The sequence below is a fragment of the Oreochromis aureus genome, linkage group 11 (genome assembly GCF_013358895.1).
Source record: "Oreochromis aureus strain Israel breed Guangdong linkage group 11, ZZ_aureus, whole genome shotgun sequence".
NCBI lineage: Eukaryota > Metazoa > Chordata > Actinopteri > Cichliformes > Cichlidae > Oreochromis > Oreochromis aureus.
Genome location: NC_052952.1, coordinates 23,015,430 through 23,034,964, shown reverse-complemented (window position 1 = coordinate 23,034,964; position 19,535 = coordinate 23,015,430). Strand labels below are relative to the sequence as shown.

Here is a 19,535-nt window from a genome sequence, read left to right as displayed (position 1 = left end):
AAGATGTTGTCAAACCGATGTGCAGTGGAAGGAGGCAGAGGCCTCTCTGGTCCAATTCTCACTCTGATCACCCGCCTGTTGTCTACAACTGCTTAAAGATGCTCAGCAACGCCTCAAGATCATCCACTGGGATCATCTTCTCCGGGCTGGAGTGAGCAAGAGGTCAGGGGAGATTGATTGTCTGGGTGAGAGAAGGTGAAAAAGCCACAGACTCAGTTCTCCGCCAGCAATTGTGCCACTTTGCAGTTTGCCTGTCACTGCCGCAGGCTGGGACGACACTCCAATAGATGAATGAGATGTTGGGGGATTTGTTCAAGTAGAAGTTTCATTGACCAGGGTGAGTGTCTCTCCCAGTAGATTTCAGCATCACTATGAGAGTGTTGAGGCTTCAGGGCTATGAAAGGTACGACTAACAGAGGAGCCACGGTACGAGACTGAAACAGTAAAAGTGGACAATGAAAGGGAGAGTTAGCAGGTGTAATCATGTGATAGCATCAGGCAAAAACACGACAGCTCCAAAGGGACAAGAAAGATGACTGCGGTGCAGATATTTTAGAGGGAGAAGCAAAGCGTGTTATAAAACTCTCTCTTAGGCAAAACAGCTGAATGAAAACGGAGCACGTGGAGAAGAAGATATTTTTGCTGGAGGGAAATTTGGAACAGGAACTAAACCAAATTAGTCACTGCGTGTTCAAACCCAAACATATGACACTGAAACTTCGCATAGTCTGTGGCACCATTTGAACATTAGTGCATCATATTTGGCTATTCGTCTGTTCCAAGTCTCGCACCTTCTCAGATTCTTGAATACTGGTGTAGAGCTTATATTTTAAAAACATACTATTGCTGCTGCAACATGTGTTTTTTATTATTATCAACTTTATTTTGAATAAATCTGAAATAACTTATATGCAGTAACCCTGGCACTGTGCCCATCCACTTAAATACATGGAAAGAGCTTCCAAGGGCACATGAATGATTGTAGCACGTAGAGCATGCATAACTTCTTTGAGTATTAAATCTGGCCCTGTTATTTTTGTGTGGTGTGTTAAGTGTGTTGATCTGTGGCCTTGTTTTAGTTCAAATTTTGAAAGTAGAAGCAGAAATGTTGGGAAATAATCCTGGTGTACATACGTAGTGTTCACTGTAACCGATTTCTGCCATTTGACCAGTGTTATACTGTAATTACCAACAGTAAGCTACTCTAATAGGTTTATACAGTAATTTACTGTGAACAAAAATTAAAGCAAATTAGTATCATGTCATGTATTGCTGTAATTATGCAATTACAGCAAGATGTGAGATGATATAGAGAGCTAAAATTATTAAACTGATAGCCAAACAAAATGGATAAATAGGTGAAACTGGTCATTAAACATAATGAAATGAATGGCAGTTACATGGAGTAGAGTGTAACTGCAAGGTAAGGTAGCAAATGAATGGTTGAAACACTAATCTAATAAAGACGGTTTAACAAATGGTGACCTGAAAGTTCTCCAGGTTAACTGGATTTTTTTAAGCAGTTAAGGTACTGGTTTCTTAGTCCATCTGCTGAGGCTGGAAAACATGACAGTCACCTGAGGCAAACTCCTGGGAATTTTTCCTACTTCTGAGATGAAAGTAGCAAAAACAAAAACTATTTTTGGGGCAACTTTTGGCTGGCTACAGATGGGAATCGATCCCTACAGACTCCTTTGTTAAAATGTCCAACTTTATAGCATTAAAAAGCATCGTTACAGCCTGGTACAAAAAGGTTTTGTGTTCATGGGTAGTTTCTCTATGGAAGCTTCCACCACTTGAAGGCAAAAATAAATAAATACATAAATTGCTATCCATAAGTCCAAATTTTCTAGTTAGGTATCTCTTAATTTCTACTTATTAGCTCAAACATCTGAGAAAAGAACTAAAAATTAAGAAAATAACTAGAAATGTTGAGTTATTATGTCAAGTTTTGAGAAAACTTTACATTTTAGTTTAGATTTTTCAGTCAGGTAGCTCGAAGAATTTTTTTATTTTTAGTGGTGAGAATAAACTTCCATTTTCCCTTTTCTTAAAAAAATCTATGAGCGGGGAAAATTTTTCATAACTCATTCACCTGGATCCAGGGGCGTGGCCGTTTTGATTGACAGGTGTTCCCATCTGAGCCTGTTAGACCTCATGCATGAGTTTTAGTCAATAAACTGGACTTTTTCAGAATGTGTGAACTGTTGGAGACTTTTGGAGCATCTTTATTGGATTATCTTACTGACATTATGGCTTGTTGTGTGATGCAGATCACCTGAGCGGGTCAGTTTTGGTGAGTGAAATTCTAGCATTTTAGCTAACTGTTTCTTAGCACCCATTCACTTTATGAACATAGCTTGCTAACCAAGCTAAGTATGGTTAAGGTGAATAACTTAGCACTTCTCCCTTTCATCTGTCACTTCTGGATTCAAAACATCACAGCAGTAGGGAAGTCACCAGGTAATGTCAAGGTGACATACTGTCTAAGGACATTACCCATTGGTTTGAAACATCAACCTTAGCCATTTAGCTGACACCATGTTGCTGCTTGGGGGCCAGTATGTGGACAAGAAGTTTGAGTGCTAAGCTGTCAATTGTTTATCAAACTGTATCAAACACAGATACCTGCTAATAAGTAATTAGCAGGTATCTAAATACACTAAGAAAACTTTACTCACCTGACTTCTTGCCGGCGGTCTGGCCACCCTCCTCTGACCTCTGGTATCAACAGGGCATTTTCACCCAAAGAGTGGCTACAATTTTCTCATTGTGTTGGAAAATCTCAATAGATTTGCATATTCTGAAATACCCATGCACCAGCAGCCACACCACGCACAAAGTCATTGAAATCACCTTTCTTCCTCATTCTGATGCTCAGTTTGAACTTCAGCAGGTTGTCTTGACCATGTTTAGAAGCCCAAATCCTGTGAGCTGCTGCCACATGATCGGCTGATTGGATATTTGCAGTAACAAGCAGTAAAATAATATTTCTTTGTTTTATGTCCACATATAAAAAGAGGCAAATGCCAGCCACATAGAATCCCTCAAACAACCTCATATGTCTTTCATCTATACCTTTCCCTACGTCCTCATCCATCCTGGGAAAGGACTGATGAAGTGCTAATAATAACCCCCAGATGCGATGTCACTGGGGGGGAAATCAGGTTTGTCCTGCTAGAAATCACTTTACATTACACTGACACACTTATTCAAGGTGACTTTAAATGGCCCACAACCTACATACCAACTCAACAGAATGGCCTGTACAATATGTATATTTCATCGTAAGGCCATCAGTCAGTGCCACACCAGTACGAGGAGCTTTTATTGCACAAAAGGGATGCAGAGTTGAGGCCTCTGAGGATCCACGTTAGACAGAACACATCAGTAAGAATATTAAAGGCTGCGATAACGTGAAGTTTGTTTGAGCAGCTCCGTGAGCCAGCAGAGAGTCTGTCTGACGTAAAAAGGACGTATTCACTGATCCGTATCCGTTTTGAAGGAGATTCCTCTGGCGGGACGCGGTGAGAACACACACAGCCCCGAGCCTTCAGCAGTGTCCGTAAATCACACTCTCACAGCTCCTCCTTTCTTTTCATTTCTGTCTTTATATCTTTTTTTTTTCTCCCCCCTCTTCATTTTTACAGCGCAGTAAGGAATGCTCGCTCTACAGGGTGGCTGGTGTTCACTGGAGCGACTCAACTCCCATGTCTCACACTCATCCCATGTGTCTCCTATTAGCCACACTCACCAAGAGAGGGAGGGAGTGAGCGATGAAGAGAAAGAAGGGGAGCAAGAAAGAGAGAGGGGGGGGGAGAGAAGAATTTGATATGCTTTGTGCATGAGTGACTTGTATAAAACAAAGACAGGGGAAATACTCTGAATGTATGTAAGAGCTGGAGCAGAGGTGGAGGGGGTGGGGGGCACAGCGCACACACACACGAGCACTCGAGAAACTAGCAAAAAAAAAGATTATAATTTATTTCCAGATTTTTTTGCCTTCCTTTGCATCTTGTTTCACAAGTTAAATTGAACGTAAAAAATAAAAACTGACTGCCATACCATGAAAATGTAAAAAAATAATACAAATAATATGTGCTGTATATATAATTATATCATTATCAATAAACGGACAACATTAATCATTATAACAATGCTATTGATCGTAAACATAACAGAACACTAAAATGCTGGTCTCATGCATATTGAACGCCCCTCAGATACAAAGGAGGGGGTAATTACTAAAAATAGAACCAAAAGTTCCACCAGTTCAGAATAAGCGCCTATAGCTACATGCAATGACATAAAAGGGACTCATGTACACATTCCTTCTGGCATCAAGTATTTTACATATACTGTACTTCACTATTGCCGCCCCCATCTAATATACTGTACAGAGCACAATACAAAACAACATTATGCAGGAAAGCGCTGGAGTCTGGTGCCGTTCGCGGGGACTCTGTGCAAGGTTTTCACGCCCTCCTCCCTCTTTTGTTAATCCTTCAAAATCTTCTTGTTTCCTTCTGCGATTTCCCTGTCCATGAGTCCGACCTCTGTTCGGAGTCTTGTATTCCCTCATTGTTTTCAGTGCTTTTTTTGTTTCGCTGTATTTGTTCTCTCCTTGCGCACGCTCTCCCTTGGTTTTTCTCCATGCTGCTGTTTGTTGGTGCCCCTCCCTCACAGGGTCTTGTCGCTCTCTTTCTTCAGGTGACTAAAAAGTGAGAGGAGGAATCGAATGAGTGCATTGACCTAAGGTTTTGGACGGAGGTTCGATATCATCTCGGCACAAGCGTGTCGGAAAACGCTTCAAAGACTCGTCCCCGTGATTAAAACTTCTCTTCGGTCTTCATCTACAAAAATAACATCAGTGATGTTTGTAGAGTCAGCCTGTGATCAAGCCTTGGTTAGAGGCAGATCAAAATGTAGCATGCAGATTTCTGCTACTGAACACGTGTGAGGCCAAACGTCAGATTTAGGGCCATTTTTACTGATTTTGGTCTTCCTATGCCCCAACGCACGATCAGCTACAGTCACGATCAAAAGAAAGTACACCCTCTTTAACTTCTAATATTTAACATATCAGGACATTATTAAATTTGAGTAGGAAAACAACATGGCATATTAGACCATATATTGTTCCAGAAGTCTTGTGGTTTATCCAGGTGCAGCTTTGCAGCCAACTCTTCCAAACAAGCCATACTTGGTTCAATCTTTTTCTAATTGTGCTGTCGTGAACTTTAACATTTAACTTGCTCACCTTGGCCTATAGAGTCTGAGATGTAGCGCTTGGGTTTTTTAAGTTTCTCTGGCTCTGGGGTGAATTTGTGATATCCACTCCTGGGAACATTAGCAGCTGTCTTGAGTATTTTCCATTTGTATAATAATATTTCACACTGTAGAATGATGCACTTCAAATTGGCCTTATAACCCTTCCCAGACTAACAGACTAAGATCACTGCTCATTCTTTCCTTCTTGGCTTTATGTTAACACAAACCTGAATGCTTCAAACCAGCAATCTGCTAAAACTTCTGCTTTTATTAATGATCACACTCATTGATCATCAATTAATCAAGTGAATTTGATTAGCAGTTCCTAGCTGCTACTTAACCTCTTTTGCTATGGAAGCCGTAAGGAAGCTTCTGGTGATTTTTATTACGTCCTGATATATCCTTTAAATTGAGGATGCACTTTCTTTTTACCAGGACTGTGTATTAATGAATGTGACCAGGGAACAACAGATAAAAAACTAAATATAAATATACAGAGAGAAATGCTAGTACATTCAGGAAGATTGCTTCCTGCATTCAGATTTTATTTGTTTAAGGTGATAAAATGCAAGACAGTCTCTTAAAAAATGAAGGATAAAAGAAACAGCTTTATTTTCATTGCAAACTGACACATGGAGCTAATTCTAATTGTTTTCCACCCATAGGAGTCTTCAAAGCTTGGACAGTACTTTGACAAAGCCTAGTCGTAGATTTAAAGATTCCTATCAGTGGAACAGACTAATAAGGGCCAGTGGCTCCATGGAAAATTATCAGCCGACGGAAAATCACCAGCATTGTAACGGTTTTTAACCAGGTTTGTGTTCAGTGAATCAGAAATACCAAGAAAACTTGTAAAATGTCAAATAAGGTAACGTAGACTTTGCAGCATTTTGTTACCACCCAAAGGTCCTTTCTAAACCAAAAAAAATGTAAAGGAATTTTAATTATTTCTTAAAAGATACTCTGTAGTATTATTTTATGTTAATTTTAAATATACAGAAAATAAAGCTTAAAGGCTCAGCAGTGGGTTCAGATGGATTAGTCTGTAAAACAGTAACAGTAGTGGTCATTATATCAGAACATATTTATCAGAGCATATTTGGATGAATAAAAAGCTTCTGGCTTCCTATATGTTCAAAGATTCAGTTTCTATTTGTCTTACATGACAGCCACCCAGCTGTGTTCAGGGTTTGACTGTTGGTCAAGCAAAAAAAGACACCACCACCCCAGGCAGTGCTGGGTGTCACGCAGCACTGTAATTAAATTATATTTACCCGCAGTGAAGAAAAGTAGCACATTATTGTATTAAAGTCAGTAATCACACTTTCCCTAATCAACCCGTTACTCATCGAACAATTATGTTCCATCAGTTTTTCAATTTTCTGCATCATTTTTTCCGATTTAAAAATAGTTAATCAACATTTGCTTTCCCTGCTCAGTTGTGCTACACAGTTCACGTGGAAGGAGAAAACAGTATGTGGTCTATGAGGACTGGAGATAATGAGCTGTACTTTAATTTTACTTAAAGAACATGAACATGACGACAAAGTGCATAATGCACCCGGGCCAGGAACAACTATAACCTCCAGCTAACACGACATCGCTTCACCAGCATCTATCAAAGACAACACGCTACAAAAAGCTAGCAGCCAAGAACTCAAAACCCACAATGTTGTTAAAATAGAGTGTATGCTGACCCCAAACCAAGCAGCCTGACCTTCATGAGGAAATGAAAACAGAGATGCTGTAGCATTGCTGTCGTACCTGTTTCTACAGCTGAATCACTGTGACCTCAACATTTTCCTGTGAAGTGCATTTAAGTGTGGTTTGTGTTAATACTTGTCGTAATTAGGATAGAACCTAAAGTTTATACTGTTAAGTGGTTATTGTGTTACAAAGCATCTGAAAAAATTGAATAGTTAGAGTCAAACACTGGCAGCTGCAGTGGATGCAAAGCCTCTGTACCTGTAATACTCATCCTGGGTGAGGGAGTGGTGGTGATGGTGATGGATCCACTGCTGTTCCAGGGCCAGTCTCTGGATCTGCAGCTCTGCGCTCTGGGCCTGCTGCATGGCCTGGAGCTGATGGGCTGCAGACATGGGGCCAGTGAGAGAGGAAGGCTGGGGTAAGTCACGGAAAGGAGCACCTGCCACCAAAACAGAGGGGAAAGAGCAGCCGCAGCAGCAAGTGGGAAAGGGAGAAAGAAAAACGGGGATCATTCATCAGCGCCAGAGTCAAAATGTTTCTTCTTTAGCTTTCAACACGGTGTTTTTAGAGAAGAAAACTGAACTAGTACATGGACGAGGAGCCTTCTCCTCACCGAACAGCTGTTGGCGGAGCACCTCGCTGTCAGTGAGGGGGTGTGCCAGGATAGGGGTGCCTAGTGTGGCTCCTGGGTAAGGGAGGCGTGCCAATGGAGACCCCGATGCCAACGGGTCCATCAGGGGGTGAACCCCGCCCGCCGCTGGATGCCAGTGATGTAATAGGAAATACAGGAGATTATTGTTGCTGCATTATAGCGCTGTTTGTTAACACTTAAAAGCTGTAGATTAAGTCAGAGCAGCTGTCACTACTGATACTGTGACATTAGGCTCTCATCGAGGAACTCATTTCTACACAATTTTATTCAATGAAGGGGTAAAAATGTGAACTCAAGAGCCTTACAAACATTGACAAGTACAAATAAAGTCGGTTTGATTTTCTTTAGAGATTGCACTTTAGCAATAATATAAATTGTCATATGACAATCTGGCACCGCTCATAAAAACTCATTACTATTGATTTAAATCCCCCCTTTAAGGTCATCTATATTCAAAAGCACTACCCCATGTGTCTGTGATAGGCTCTGGATCTCTTTTTATAGAATTGGACAAATCCACAAGGAGCCAAATCTGGCTAGATCTGGTGGTGGGCTAATATTGTGGTGTTGTTGCCAAAAAAACAATATGTTTTCATTAAGCTGTGTACCGGCATACGATGTTACGCATAATCGAGGCTGTTTCAGCCAAATGCTTTCCCTCAGATGCCTCAGGATGCTACAACAGAATTCAACCAGGGGAATTAATTCAAATGATCAGCATGCTCCTGGTTGCACACCTTTGAGCTTCGACATAGCAGATTTTCCCACTGAAAACAGCTGCTAGGTCTTCACGTTTTAGCCACAAACTCGGCTTTTAATCACAAGGGGCGATCCTCGACATGAAAGTCGGGTTGGTTTGACACGAAAGTAGATGTTTGCTCCTTGCAAAGGTTCGAGTTCACAGAGCACACAGTGCAAACGGTCAAATCGAGACTTCCGAGGAGCTTTCCGACTATAGAAGCAGTGCTAGAAGCAGTTCACACAGAGACGACCTTAAAGAGGAGAACAGTCAAACTATATTTTGATTTCTTTTTATGAGAAAAGTCCTGAAACTTCATGATCGCAGCCAGATATAAACTTGTCAGTGTGCATTCCAAATGTCAATATGTACAATTTGGATTTAAAGATGGGTGAGCTGCTCCTTGTTGTTCCCAAACAGAGATCTGAGTGCACAAACATCTCTTTACTTCTCTTGATAAAACAAATTTCTTTGAATAACAGTGGTCAGATGTTTCAGAGAAAACTATGCAATCACAGAAAAGCTGTGTTCAGCGCCGAGCTAAACTAATACAAAAAGTAATTATACTGGAGTTAAAGGATAAGGCTGGCACTGTTTTTTGTTTTTCCAATGAGCAGAACCATCAGTGTGTTCGGTCAACACTTTTCAGCGCCCGTGCCCATTTTAGATGTACTCATACAATAAAGAGGGAAATCTTTTAAAATGGGTCACAAATATAATTTTTCATTTTTCTTAAAAACGTGCATTTGTTCTGGGCTGATTTTAGACACTAAATTTTGTGAAAAGAAGGAACACCTCGGGCTTTCTTCTTTATTGGTGTCTGTGCTTTACAGAACATCACCAGCTTTATCCTTTCTGTAACAAGTTCTGGAAGATGAACTTTTGACTCCAGGAATTTTCTGAGCTACACGTCTGTGAAATCTGAAGATTGATGAGTCGGTATAGACGATTGCATAGTTAGTAGCAGTGGGTACCTGTGTCTTGCTGGTGTAGGTGAAGATGTGAGTGGATGTGTGAATGCTGGTGATGATGAGGCGTCACATTTAGCATCTGAAGACGCCCCAGATTCTCTCCTCCACCTCCTCCACCTGTACTGGCTCCACTTCCCCCTCCCCCTCCCCCTCCTCCGCTTCCTCCTCCTCCGCCTCCAACACTTCCTCCCCTTTCTCTCTCCCTCTCTCTTTCTCGCTCTCTGTCCCCAAAGGCCGGCAGAGCTGCTCTGTCCCTCTCCCTCTCCCGCTCTCTTTCTCCACTCCGTTCTCGCTCGTAAGAGGCAGGAGAGCGAGTGGGAGTGGGGTAGGTCTCAGGGGCAGCGGCCGGGGCAGGGGCTGGTGGCTGATGAGAGGACAGGGAGCTGAGAAAGGAAGAATGGGGGACAGGGTGGTGAAGTGAGGTGGCGTTGGAGGTCGGTGGGGCAGGTTGAGGAGGAGCCGGGGGAGGAGCGGCAGAGGCAGCTGGGGGAGCCGGGGGAGCAGATGAAGGGTGAGAGGGGAGTGTGGGTGGGAGCAGAGATGAAGGGGGTGGATTCGACAGGGACTGCGGAGCAGGAGGGTTGGGAGCTCGAGTTACAGGGGCCAGAGTTGGGTTCTGGAGGTGAGGTGGGCCAAGTGGAGCTGGTGGAGGTGGAGTGCCGTAGATTGATACCTCATTACTGCCCGCTGCACTGCCTCCAAGGAGCAGGGAGTGTGCATGCGCATGGGCACTGGCATGAGCATGTGAATGTGAGTGAGCAAGAACTGCAGGATCAGGTATAGACCCTGGTGGGTAAACCCGCTCATCACTCTTAAACTCAAATCCTGGCTTTATCCGATCTCGGTGTGCAGCCACTGCATGAGGAAAGCCGACACCTCCCAATCCTGCACCCCCAATCCCTCCAGGTACTGGGCCCCCTGCCATTCCCGGGTGACCACCAACACCTGGACCACCTTCCAGGCTGCCACCATACAAAAATCCCAAGATGGCTGCTGCAGTAGCTGCATCAGTGGGCAAGTGGTGTGGGTGACCTAAAGCATGATTCTGAAACTGAGGAAGAAAGAATGAGGGGTGGACGTGGGGATGACCATGATGAACTTGTGGGTGGTGTGCCGGGGCACGACTTGCCACCCCAAGTGGAGACATAGCGTGGGGGCGAGCATATTCACTCAGAGTTCTCAGCGCTGGGGTGTCAGGGCCTAAATATGGTCCTCCTAAACCTATTCCCAGGGCCCCCTGAGGGCCGCCAACCACTGCTGGTGACCCACCCATGGATGGTAAGAGGAGGGAGTGGGGGATAGAGTGGGAGAGGGTAGGGTGGAGATGGTGTGTCGGAGGAAGGTGAGCATGAGGATGTGAGTGATGATGTTGTGGATGAGGGGGAGGATGGGAGACGGGGTTGCCCGAGGAAGAAGCGGAAGAAGACGAAGGATCGAGGATGATCGAGGATGAGGAAGGGAAGAAGAGTGAGGAGCCCTGGCGACCTCCTCCAGCAGCACTGGCGTCCTTCTGCTGCTGAAGAGGAAATAGGAGAAGACAGTAAATCACATGTGCTTTGGTCTGCTTTACTCCCCTCCCATTAAACTGACCAATTTAAACTACATCTAATCCATTAAATCTGACATGATTATCACCCTGAAATGTGCACACCTGTAGATGCCGATCGAGCTCCCTCTCACGTTCCCGCTCCCTCTCTCGCTCCCTTTCTTTCTCTCGCAGGTCTCTGGCCCGCTGCTCCACCTCCCTGCGGGCCCTTTCAATCATCTCATTCCTCTTCTTCCACAGTTTGGAGCCATCGAGTGGGACAAAGAGGACATCGCTGCGGGCGCAGGAGTTCCCACTGCCGCGGTCGAGGACCTTGTGAAACCTAAAGTCATGAGAGACACCGGTGTAGTACATAATTATTACAATCATCAGGAGTCAGCAGCACCATCGTAACAATTATAGCTGCTGTTAATTACAGGGAGTGTAGACATTTACAATCTCAATTAGGCTGACTTTACCGTGCTGACTGGCTGGCGTGGATAGGAATGTCTACAGCTTTTGGTTCAGGCGAGGGGCTTCTCAGCACAGGTGGTGGGCTTTCACTCTCTTCCCTGTCTTCTATTGGTTCTTCCTTAATGACCGGTGTAGGAGGCGGGCCTGAATCCGAATGTCCGTCTCCACCAGGGAGCGAAGAACTGGAGGCAGGTGTAGAGATGCCATTGTTGTTGCTGCTGGCGGAGTTACTAAGAGGTGGAGGTCCTTTTGAGACATTCTGAGGCGAGAGTGACTGTGGATTGGTATTGCTGCTGTTGGGTGCGCTACTGTTGCTGCTGCTGCTGCTGCTGTTGGCCATAGTACTGCTGTTGTTTCCGTTAGAGTGGTAAGATCCACTGAAAGGAGGGTGGTTGTTCAAAGTGCTATGATAAGGGGAAGGGCGGCATCCAGGCGAACAGCTGGATGACACACCTGTCGCTGGAAGCGGCATGCTGGCTGCAGAGGAGGAGCCAGGGGGAAAAGATGAGAAAGCTCCCATCTGATTGGTCGATGGGCTGGGTAAAGGAGAAAGGGGTGTCGGAGGAGTCTGGGCAGAAGACTGGTAGTGTGGAGGACGTACATTGGGTGCCATTCCTGAGGGGGGTGGTTGGGTGTGGGAGGATTGAGATGGGGGCAGAGGAGGCTGAGGTGGTGGAGGGGGATAAGGAGCATTCAAAGGGTGTCCGTGATGGCTAGAAGAGGAGGAAGGAGAGAGTGCAGGGGGTTGACTTGGGCCTCCACGGTTTTGGTATAGAGAAGTGTCTCGCAGATTTGAGTCTCTCTCTCTGTCTCTTGGCCCAGACTGGTAGTGGGGATGAGGTGGGTGGGGGTGCTGCGTTCCCCCGGGCCCTGAATACTCTCGTCCCAGGTTTGGAGTTACTCCAGGGGAGTTTAGGTACTCCCGATTTGTGCCAGTGGAAGGAGGCGCACCAGCAGGAAAGTCTTTTCCTCCAGTGGGTGGATACTCCCTGTGAAAGTGATCCGCCCCAGAGGAGGGCGTTTGTGCCTGGTCGATGGGAGGAGGTAAGTCCCGGTTCGATGAGTTTGGGGGATGTGGGTGGGGGTGTGGCGGCAGGGAAGGATGGGTAGGGTGACTGGGATTGTTTTGGGGAGACGCAGGTGGGTCACGGTTCAGCATGGGGGTGACAGGTAGCCCGCTGGTTGAACTTGGGGGGTTTCCCTGTGGGATGGAGTTGTTGTTAGGGTTACTGCTGCCCACAACGTCTCTCGTCTGGCCCCCAAACTCACCCCATCTGCTCCCATCTTTGTCTCTGGGATGCCCCCCGCTGGCTCCACTGGGGCCAAAGTCTCTACTCTGGTTTTGGTTTGGCAGATTAAACTCCCTTCCTCCTTCACGCTCCCTTTCACGCTCCCTGTCTCTGAAAGCCGGAGCAAAGTCTCTTCTTTCTGGCCCCAAGTTAGGTCCATCTCTCCCAGAACCTTGGAATTCCCGGTTCTGACTGACTGACAGCGCTCCAAAGTCTCTGCCTTGGATGCTATTGGGCCCACCCATCCCACCACAAGCACTGTTACTATTTGCCCCGCTGCTATTGTTACTACTGTTGCCAATCGGAGCGGAGAACTCCCGGTTGATCTCCCTCCCCCCACACTCCCCCCTCACTCCCCTCTCCCTCTCTCCTGCACCCCCCCTCTCTCTGTCTCCTCCCCCTCCAGCATACCTGGGAAGGTACTCCCTGTGAGGGTGGGGGTGAGGATGGGGGAGGTAAGAGGGGTGGGAAGAGGAGTGGCGAGAGGATGGAGGGTTGTAAACGGAGGGAAGTTGCTGCTGCTGAACTGGGGGCTGGTGCTGTGGTTGGTGTGGGTGGTGGTTGCCAGGGTAACGGGTGTAGCCCCAGCTAGCCTGGCAACCAGTTGCCGTGCCACCCTGCCAGCCGGTGGAGCTGTAGTGGTGAGGGTGGGAGGAGGGTTGGGTCTGAGGCTGAGACTGGGACTGAGGTTGGGGGCCAGTCTGTGGCAACAGAGAAGGTGGAGTGGACTGAGACTTGTCCAGAAGTTTGTCTCCTTTTTCCATTTTGTCTCTTTCTGTCTTAACCTCAGTAGGCATGTTTTGTCCCCCAAGCTCCAAAGGTTTCAGGGCAGGTGGAGGAGGAAGTGGAGGGGGCAGGGAATGGGGAATGTTGGGGCTGTTATGGGAATAATCTCCTCCGGAGATAGTTGTCTTGGTCACGCACTGTGTGCTGGCTTTGGAAGTCATTCTGCTGCTCAGCGCAGCATCAACGCTGGTCGGTCCACTGTACTCAACTTTACACATCAGCTTAGAGTCCAGAGAGAAATATGACTTTCTCCCACTATTGCTGTCATTTGATGAATCTCCTGCTCCACGGAGAGAGGGAGTCAGTCCAGAAGAAGAGCAGGGAGTGGAGGGGGGCTTAAGAGATGGACAGTCCTCAATTCTTGCATCCACATCTCGCTTTTCTCCATCTCCACAGGGCTCCTCACCCCTCCCCTCCCGCAGCACTCTCCTATCCTCTCCTGTCACCTTCCCCGCGCCCCCCTCTTTACCTTTCTCCCGGTCTCCTTGCTTTGGTGAATCAGGGCCATCAGAGTCAGAGTCCAGGCTGCCCAAAGGGGAAGCGGAAAGACTTGGAGATGAGGAACGATTGTCCTGGTCTATATCCCTCCCGCTGCTCAGACTGCTACTGCTATTGGCCAGGCTCCCTACAACTGAACTCCTGCTGCCCTGAGATTGGCCATCTTCATTATCACTCTCACGGGATTGGCTGGCAACTGAGGTTGGAGGTGGGACAGTGGAAGGAGCTGAGCTGTCAGTCGAGTGTGTTGATGTTGGAGGGTTTGGAGTAGGGGCTGAATCCTAACAAGAAAAGATGATTTGAGGGTGAGGTAAAAAAAATTAAGTTGCAATATTTGCTATCTACATGATGGCAGAAAATAAAGATATATCAAGCTGAGGCGTCCCCTTTTAGGTGATTCATTTAAATCAAAGCTTTGTATTAGGTCTTTATATAACAAGTTGATGAAATGTAACACAAACCTGAACCTTCTGCCTCTTTGGAGGAGACACAAGTTCCTCCCCCTCACTCTCTGATGAATCATGCCCTTGTGATCTGCGACTGAAGCGATTTCCAGCCAATTCCTCACCAGCACCTCTTTGCTAAAACAACACAAGACTTTTAATTCTGTAGTGACGCTTTTGAATCCCTAATAGGCCTAGGTCTGTTTTTAGAACAAAGCTTCGCTTGCATGCACTCACGCTCACACACACACACACACACACACACACACACACACACACTAGTGTCAAACATGAAACATCAAAGATTTCAAAGTGCTACGGTGTAAAACACACACTCTAACAATTCTGACACTGCAAGGGGTACATCTATGGCAATCACAGGGATGACTCATTCACTGACAACACATTCACACACAAAAATTCAAGAAACACAGGAAGGCCTTTATTGTTCATTATGCACACGTACACGTTAATGTATGGCCCAAACAGTGACAGGAGAAAGGAGATAATAAGATAGGCGGGGTCTAACCGTCTGTCTGTCGTTGCGTTCAGGGCGAGAGGGGCTGGGGTGCGGGCGTCTGCCCCTTCTTTCCTCACTTGCCCCCCGCCGTCGCCCACTGCGCATGGGCATCTGCGAAGCAAAGTGCAACGAAAGAAGGAAACGTGGCATGTGGGGAAAGAGTTAAAACTGGACAATTATACAGGAACATCGCAATATGCACGGAGAAATAAAGAAGTGATTGTAGCAAACACAGAGTTAAATCAAGCTGGAGGGAAGTCAACCTCGTTCAATCCAAGGTGGAATTTAACAAGGACGACAAGATGTAGTGAATAAAAGAGGAGGAAAGAGAGAGGAGGAACAGGAGGATACAGGGAAGAAGGGAGGGAGGTAAAAAAAATCAAATTTACATGTGGAATCTGTTTTTTAGACGGCCTCTCGCAACCAAATAAATAATTTATATCTCAGTTACTCTGGCCATTTTGAAATTTGATCACATATTGAACTAATTATGATGTGGAAGCAGTAATCAAGAGTTAGGCAGGTACACAATCGCTGACATCATCGTGGAAAGCAGACATAGGCCTTATGCATACCGATTCTTTGTGCGTCCTTGTTTTCATTATTTCTTCTTTACAACGTCCATTTTACAACACAAGCCATTGCAGGGACTGAACTGGTTCCAGCTGCTTACTGACTGGGCTGTACTACACGACGAGAGCTACCGAAACCTGTGAAGAAGCATAAACAAAAACATGGAAAACCTAATGACAATACAAGGCTTTGAGTAACATGAGTTCATGATATGATGGCAAGATTTGGTGTCATCATTGAGCGCGGGGTTCAGGAATTTGTGACATTGTTGAAAACATCTGAGTTTACAACTGCAAAAGCCCAGTTACAACATTTAAATTCCCAGCATGCTTCACACTGTATCGGCACAACTGCTTTCCACTGGACTCTGCACTCTTGTTTTCACCACAGCGGCCCAAAACCTTAACAGCACAATAGGTTAACCCATTGTGACTGATAATACATGCAGAGCAGAAAAGGTGCTGATTGGTAGACTTCACTTTGGATCGCAGTCTGCAGAAGAACTCCAGCAAAACATCTTGGGAATATGCGACCACACCCCCCTCCTCCCTCCTTCCACCTTCACAACAACAGCCCAAACCCACAGCCACTTGTGGTTAACCCACATGACCTGGTTATGGCCAGCAGAATCACATGCTTATTTATCCAGCCAAGCCAACCATTAGGAAAAACGCACAATGTCAAGATTTTTTTATCCATCTGATCGACAACATAGCCAGACTACTTCGCAGGGGCCCGGCTAATACATCCATTCATGTACCACTATGATGAAAAAATGGCTCATGTATATTGAATGAGGATATAAATAGTGCACACCACTGGATGAAAAGAAAGAAAAAAGAGTAGTTAGCAGAGCTGTGGCGTGGAGTCTGTAAATACGCCTGTATGTGTGTTTATTTAAAGCAAGTAAAGCCCGTAGCAGCCTCACTACACATGGCTATGCATTAATTAGTGCATGCTGCAGTGACTGATTCAGTTTTATGAGTAAAATCTTCATCACTGTACACACTTTCCACACATATTTAGAGGCGATGCAGTGCGTGCTGTGTGCATCTACAGTCCCCTTATTCACACACACGACGAAGTTCATGACACTGAAGTAGAAGCATTCAGAGCCTGCCTGGTGGGTTTCTGTACACACACACACACACACACACACACACACAATGCATCTCAGTTACAGGTGGCAGCTACTGGCCTGTCTGTGGTCCACTGGCAAGTCCTCAGCTGTGGTCGGAAAACAACTGCATTTACACCACAAGTTCCCCTCCTAACACACATGCACACACATGCATGCACACAGCACGTATATTATCAACAAATTGGCCACTGCATGTGATGCAAAGCAGCAGCATGCAGTTGCTCTGCTTACATCACCAGCGAGCGGGGCACTGCAACGACTCTTTCTTCTTTCTTGCTGCTAATGTTATTGATACACATGCAGAGGAGACCGGCCAAAGCTGCTCTATGGTCTGCCTTCACAGACCATCCACGACGGGGGGAAGAGACGTGTTCAGCAGCACATACATGTTCCCCAGTCAGAATGGATGCCTGTGCAGTGCTGTTTCCAGACGCTCCACATATCTTTCTTTCTTTCTTTCTTTTTTTTTTTAAAGGAAAGATGATATGGAATGGCGAATCATGGCATTTCGCACCGGCTCTCCCTTTTCCTCGCTGGAATGTGGGTGCGCGTCGTGCGCTCAGTTCACATTAATTCACCGGGACATAATTTAGCCATAACGCAGGATGATCATTAATGCACAAAGAAGGGGGAGAAAAAATGGGAGGGAGAGCACAAGCGTGGCCAGCAAGAATAGCTCCAAACACATAAGTATAAGCATCCATTTTCCTTCTCCTTACCTATAATATCCAGCGATGCGTGCTCCCACTCCTCTCACTCTCTCTTTTCCTTTCTCTCCCTGTTTTGTCGTTTTATGTTGCACGCTGACACGCACACCTCAGAGCCCAGTCGTCTGTCAACAGAGACTCGTGCTGGCTCATATTGCAACGGGCTCCGATCATAACAATAATGCAGAGGAAATCTCTTGCTATTCGTTGTAGGAAAAATACAGGGGTGCCAACTGAAGACTGTACAAATTGATGCGTACCCTCGCCTCTTCCCCACCCCCTTTCGCCCCCTTTTCTCTTTTGCCCCCCACCCCTCTCCCACCCTACCTACTCCCCCCTCTTCCTCTAAGACGACTTGCACTTTTTTTTTAATGCCCCTCTTCTGTTCTTACAGTCACAAATTTTTTCAGCGGAGGGGTGAGCCAGAGAGAGGGATGCACGTTGGGTGAGAGAAAGGGAGAGAGGAGAGGGCGTGATTTGCATAAGGAGAGAGAGAGGAGAGGGGAGGGGGGTGGAGGTGGGGGGAGGCTGGCGAAGGAGAAGGAGGAGGGAGAAGGAGGGAGTAGTGAGGCAGGGAGAAAGAGGAAGAGAGGCGCAGAGAGAGGGCCAAAACTCTGAAGAGGGAGGGGATCAAGAGGGAGGGTCTCTATGTCTCTGTTGCCTAGTCCCTCCAGAGTCACCTTTACTGTATGGAGAGGCTCGCAGTGAATAACTATGGTTTTATCTGGCAGTGAAACAGAAAGAGGAGGAGAAGAAAAACAACGAGAACAAATGCTGTTTGTTCTCAGAGGTTCTGCTGAAGGTGGACTAAAGAGAAAACAGGAAACTGGGCCTTTTAATGTCAGTGTGTGCGAGTTAACAAAGAAGGCTCGTGCGAATTAATTAGGCAATTAATAAACGATCAATTAAATCTCTGTCGTGTTGTGTGTCCGCCCGGCTGTCCAGCAGCTCCTGTCTGTCTGGGGAAAGCTTGCAGCGGTGTGTCCAGTCAAGCGGCTCTGCAGACCTCCTCCTCCTCCTCTTCCCCTCTCCGCTCCCGTCCCTCTCTCTCCCCTTCACTCAGCCCCCTGTCCCGTCTCCTATTGTGTGGTAACCATGGAAACCCGGCCGGAGACTGTGCGCGGTGCGCCTGCGCAGCTCCAGCGTTCCTTCATCATCATCACTAGCAACCGGGGCGAGACAGGAACCGAGCCCCGCTCGCGCTCCCTCTGCTGCCCGGCGCGTGCAGCTGATACCTGACCTGCAGTCACACCTGTGCAGCTGTCAGAGCCAGGTGTGAGGCTATGTAACCAATTTAAACTAATTTAATAATTTCATGTTCTGTATTTCAATGTTTTTTTGTTCTTTACAGAAGACCCACATTGACGTGGATAAAGTGAAGGTGCACACACTCAAACTGCATGAATGTGGCAGATTATTTTACAATACTCTGCTTTACTTTTGCTATTTTACTTTGTAAAGCCACTTTACTGCATTATATTCAGCTTTTAAGATAAGACACGCTTTATTTCTCCCTAACCTGCAACAAAAGTGAAATAGGCAGGCTAAATTTATAAATCAATCTATAAATTGATAAATCAATAAAAAAATACAAAACGACAAAACAAGGTAAAAACTAAAAGGAGTAGACAAGTTTAATTGTAATACAGTTCCAATCTTAATCATTTAAAATCCAAATAAAATCCAACAAAATTAAAATAGTACAATGTAAACAAGTGTTACATAGTAATACTACAATTATTGTTATTAAATAAAAGCTGAGTATATAACAATAAAATGGCTTCATTAAGTGAAATATCTCAAATTCAGTAAACAAACTAAAACATAATTAAAATAGCTTACATGATGTTTTATTGTATTTCATTTACATTTTATCCTGTTGAGCTCCACAATCCACAAACTTCATTATTAACCTCAATTTATTTCAATTTATTTTATTTTATTGGGTTTATTTCTTTTGAGTATGCTTAAAAGAAAAGAAAAAGAGGTCATTTAGATTTTTCCTTCATATGTCATTGAGAAATATATTAATTCTACTGTATTAAAGTGTTAAGCTGGTACATCTAATGTATATCTTAGGGTATACATTGTTTTGGAGGGGTTGTTTAGTTTTCCTATTATGATGTTTTTTTCTATGTGGTCTGTACATTTATTACACCTTTATCAAAAGATTAGTATATTTATATACTACTTTACATTATTTACACGTTTATTAGCCCACGCTTCAACTGTCTCCACT

The 19,535-nt window shown here is 45.4% G+C and overlaps 1 protein-coding gene across 7 annotated transcripts; it reads right to left on the bottom strand.

Annotated features, from left to right (window-relative positions):
• Positions 1-3,960: 3,960 nt before the first annotated feature.
• On the bottom strand, positions 3,961-17,563 carry atn1 (atrophin 1). Of its 7 annotated transcripts, none has more exons than XM_039619974.1 (10): positions 17,309-17,563; positions 15,451-15,585; positions 14,885-14,986; positions 14,374-14,493; positions 11,345-14,193; positions 10,992-11,208; positions 9,344-10,856; positions 7,568-7,735; positions 7,237-7,417; positions 3,961-4,714 (listed from the first exon to the last, which is right to left on the bottom strand). In XM_039619974.1, the coding sequence occupies exons 2-10, from the start codon at positions 15,475-15,477 to the stop codon at positions 4,681-4,683; spliced, it is 5,211 nt and encodes a 1,736-aa protein (XP_039475908.1). In that variant the 5' UTR covers positions 15,478-15,585; positions 17,309-17,563; the 3' UTR covers positions 3,961-4,680. The 7 variants fall into 7 exon arrangements, 5 of the variants coding, with proteins under 5 accessions (XP_039475908.1, XP_031600210.1, XP_039475910.1 ...); XM_031744350.2 differs by having other exon boundaries at positions 7,592-7,735; XM_039619976.1 differs by having other exon boundaries at positions 7,237-7,360; positions 7,592-7,735.
• Positions 17,564-19,535: the final 1,972 nt, after the last annotated feature.

Excerpts from the sequence above, each read along its gene's own strand:
- atn1 (XM_039619974.1), bottom strand. The coding sequence starts at position 15,477 with ATGAAAACAAGGACGCACAAAGAATCG. Across the intron at positions 14,987-15,450 it reads CAAGGACGCACAAAGAATCG|ATGCCCATGCGCAGTGGGCG; the intron begins GTATGCATAAGG and ends TTTGCTTCGCAG. Across the intron at positions 11,209-11,344 it reads CACGCCAGCCAGTCAGCACG|GTTTCACAAGGTCCTCGACC; the intron begins GTAAAGTCAGCC and ends TCATGACTTTAG.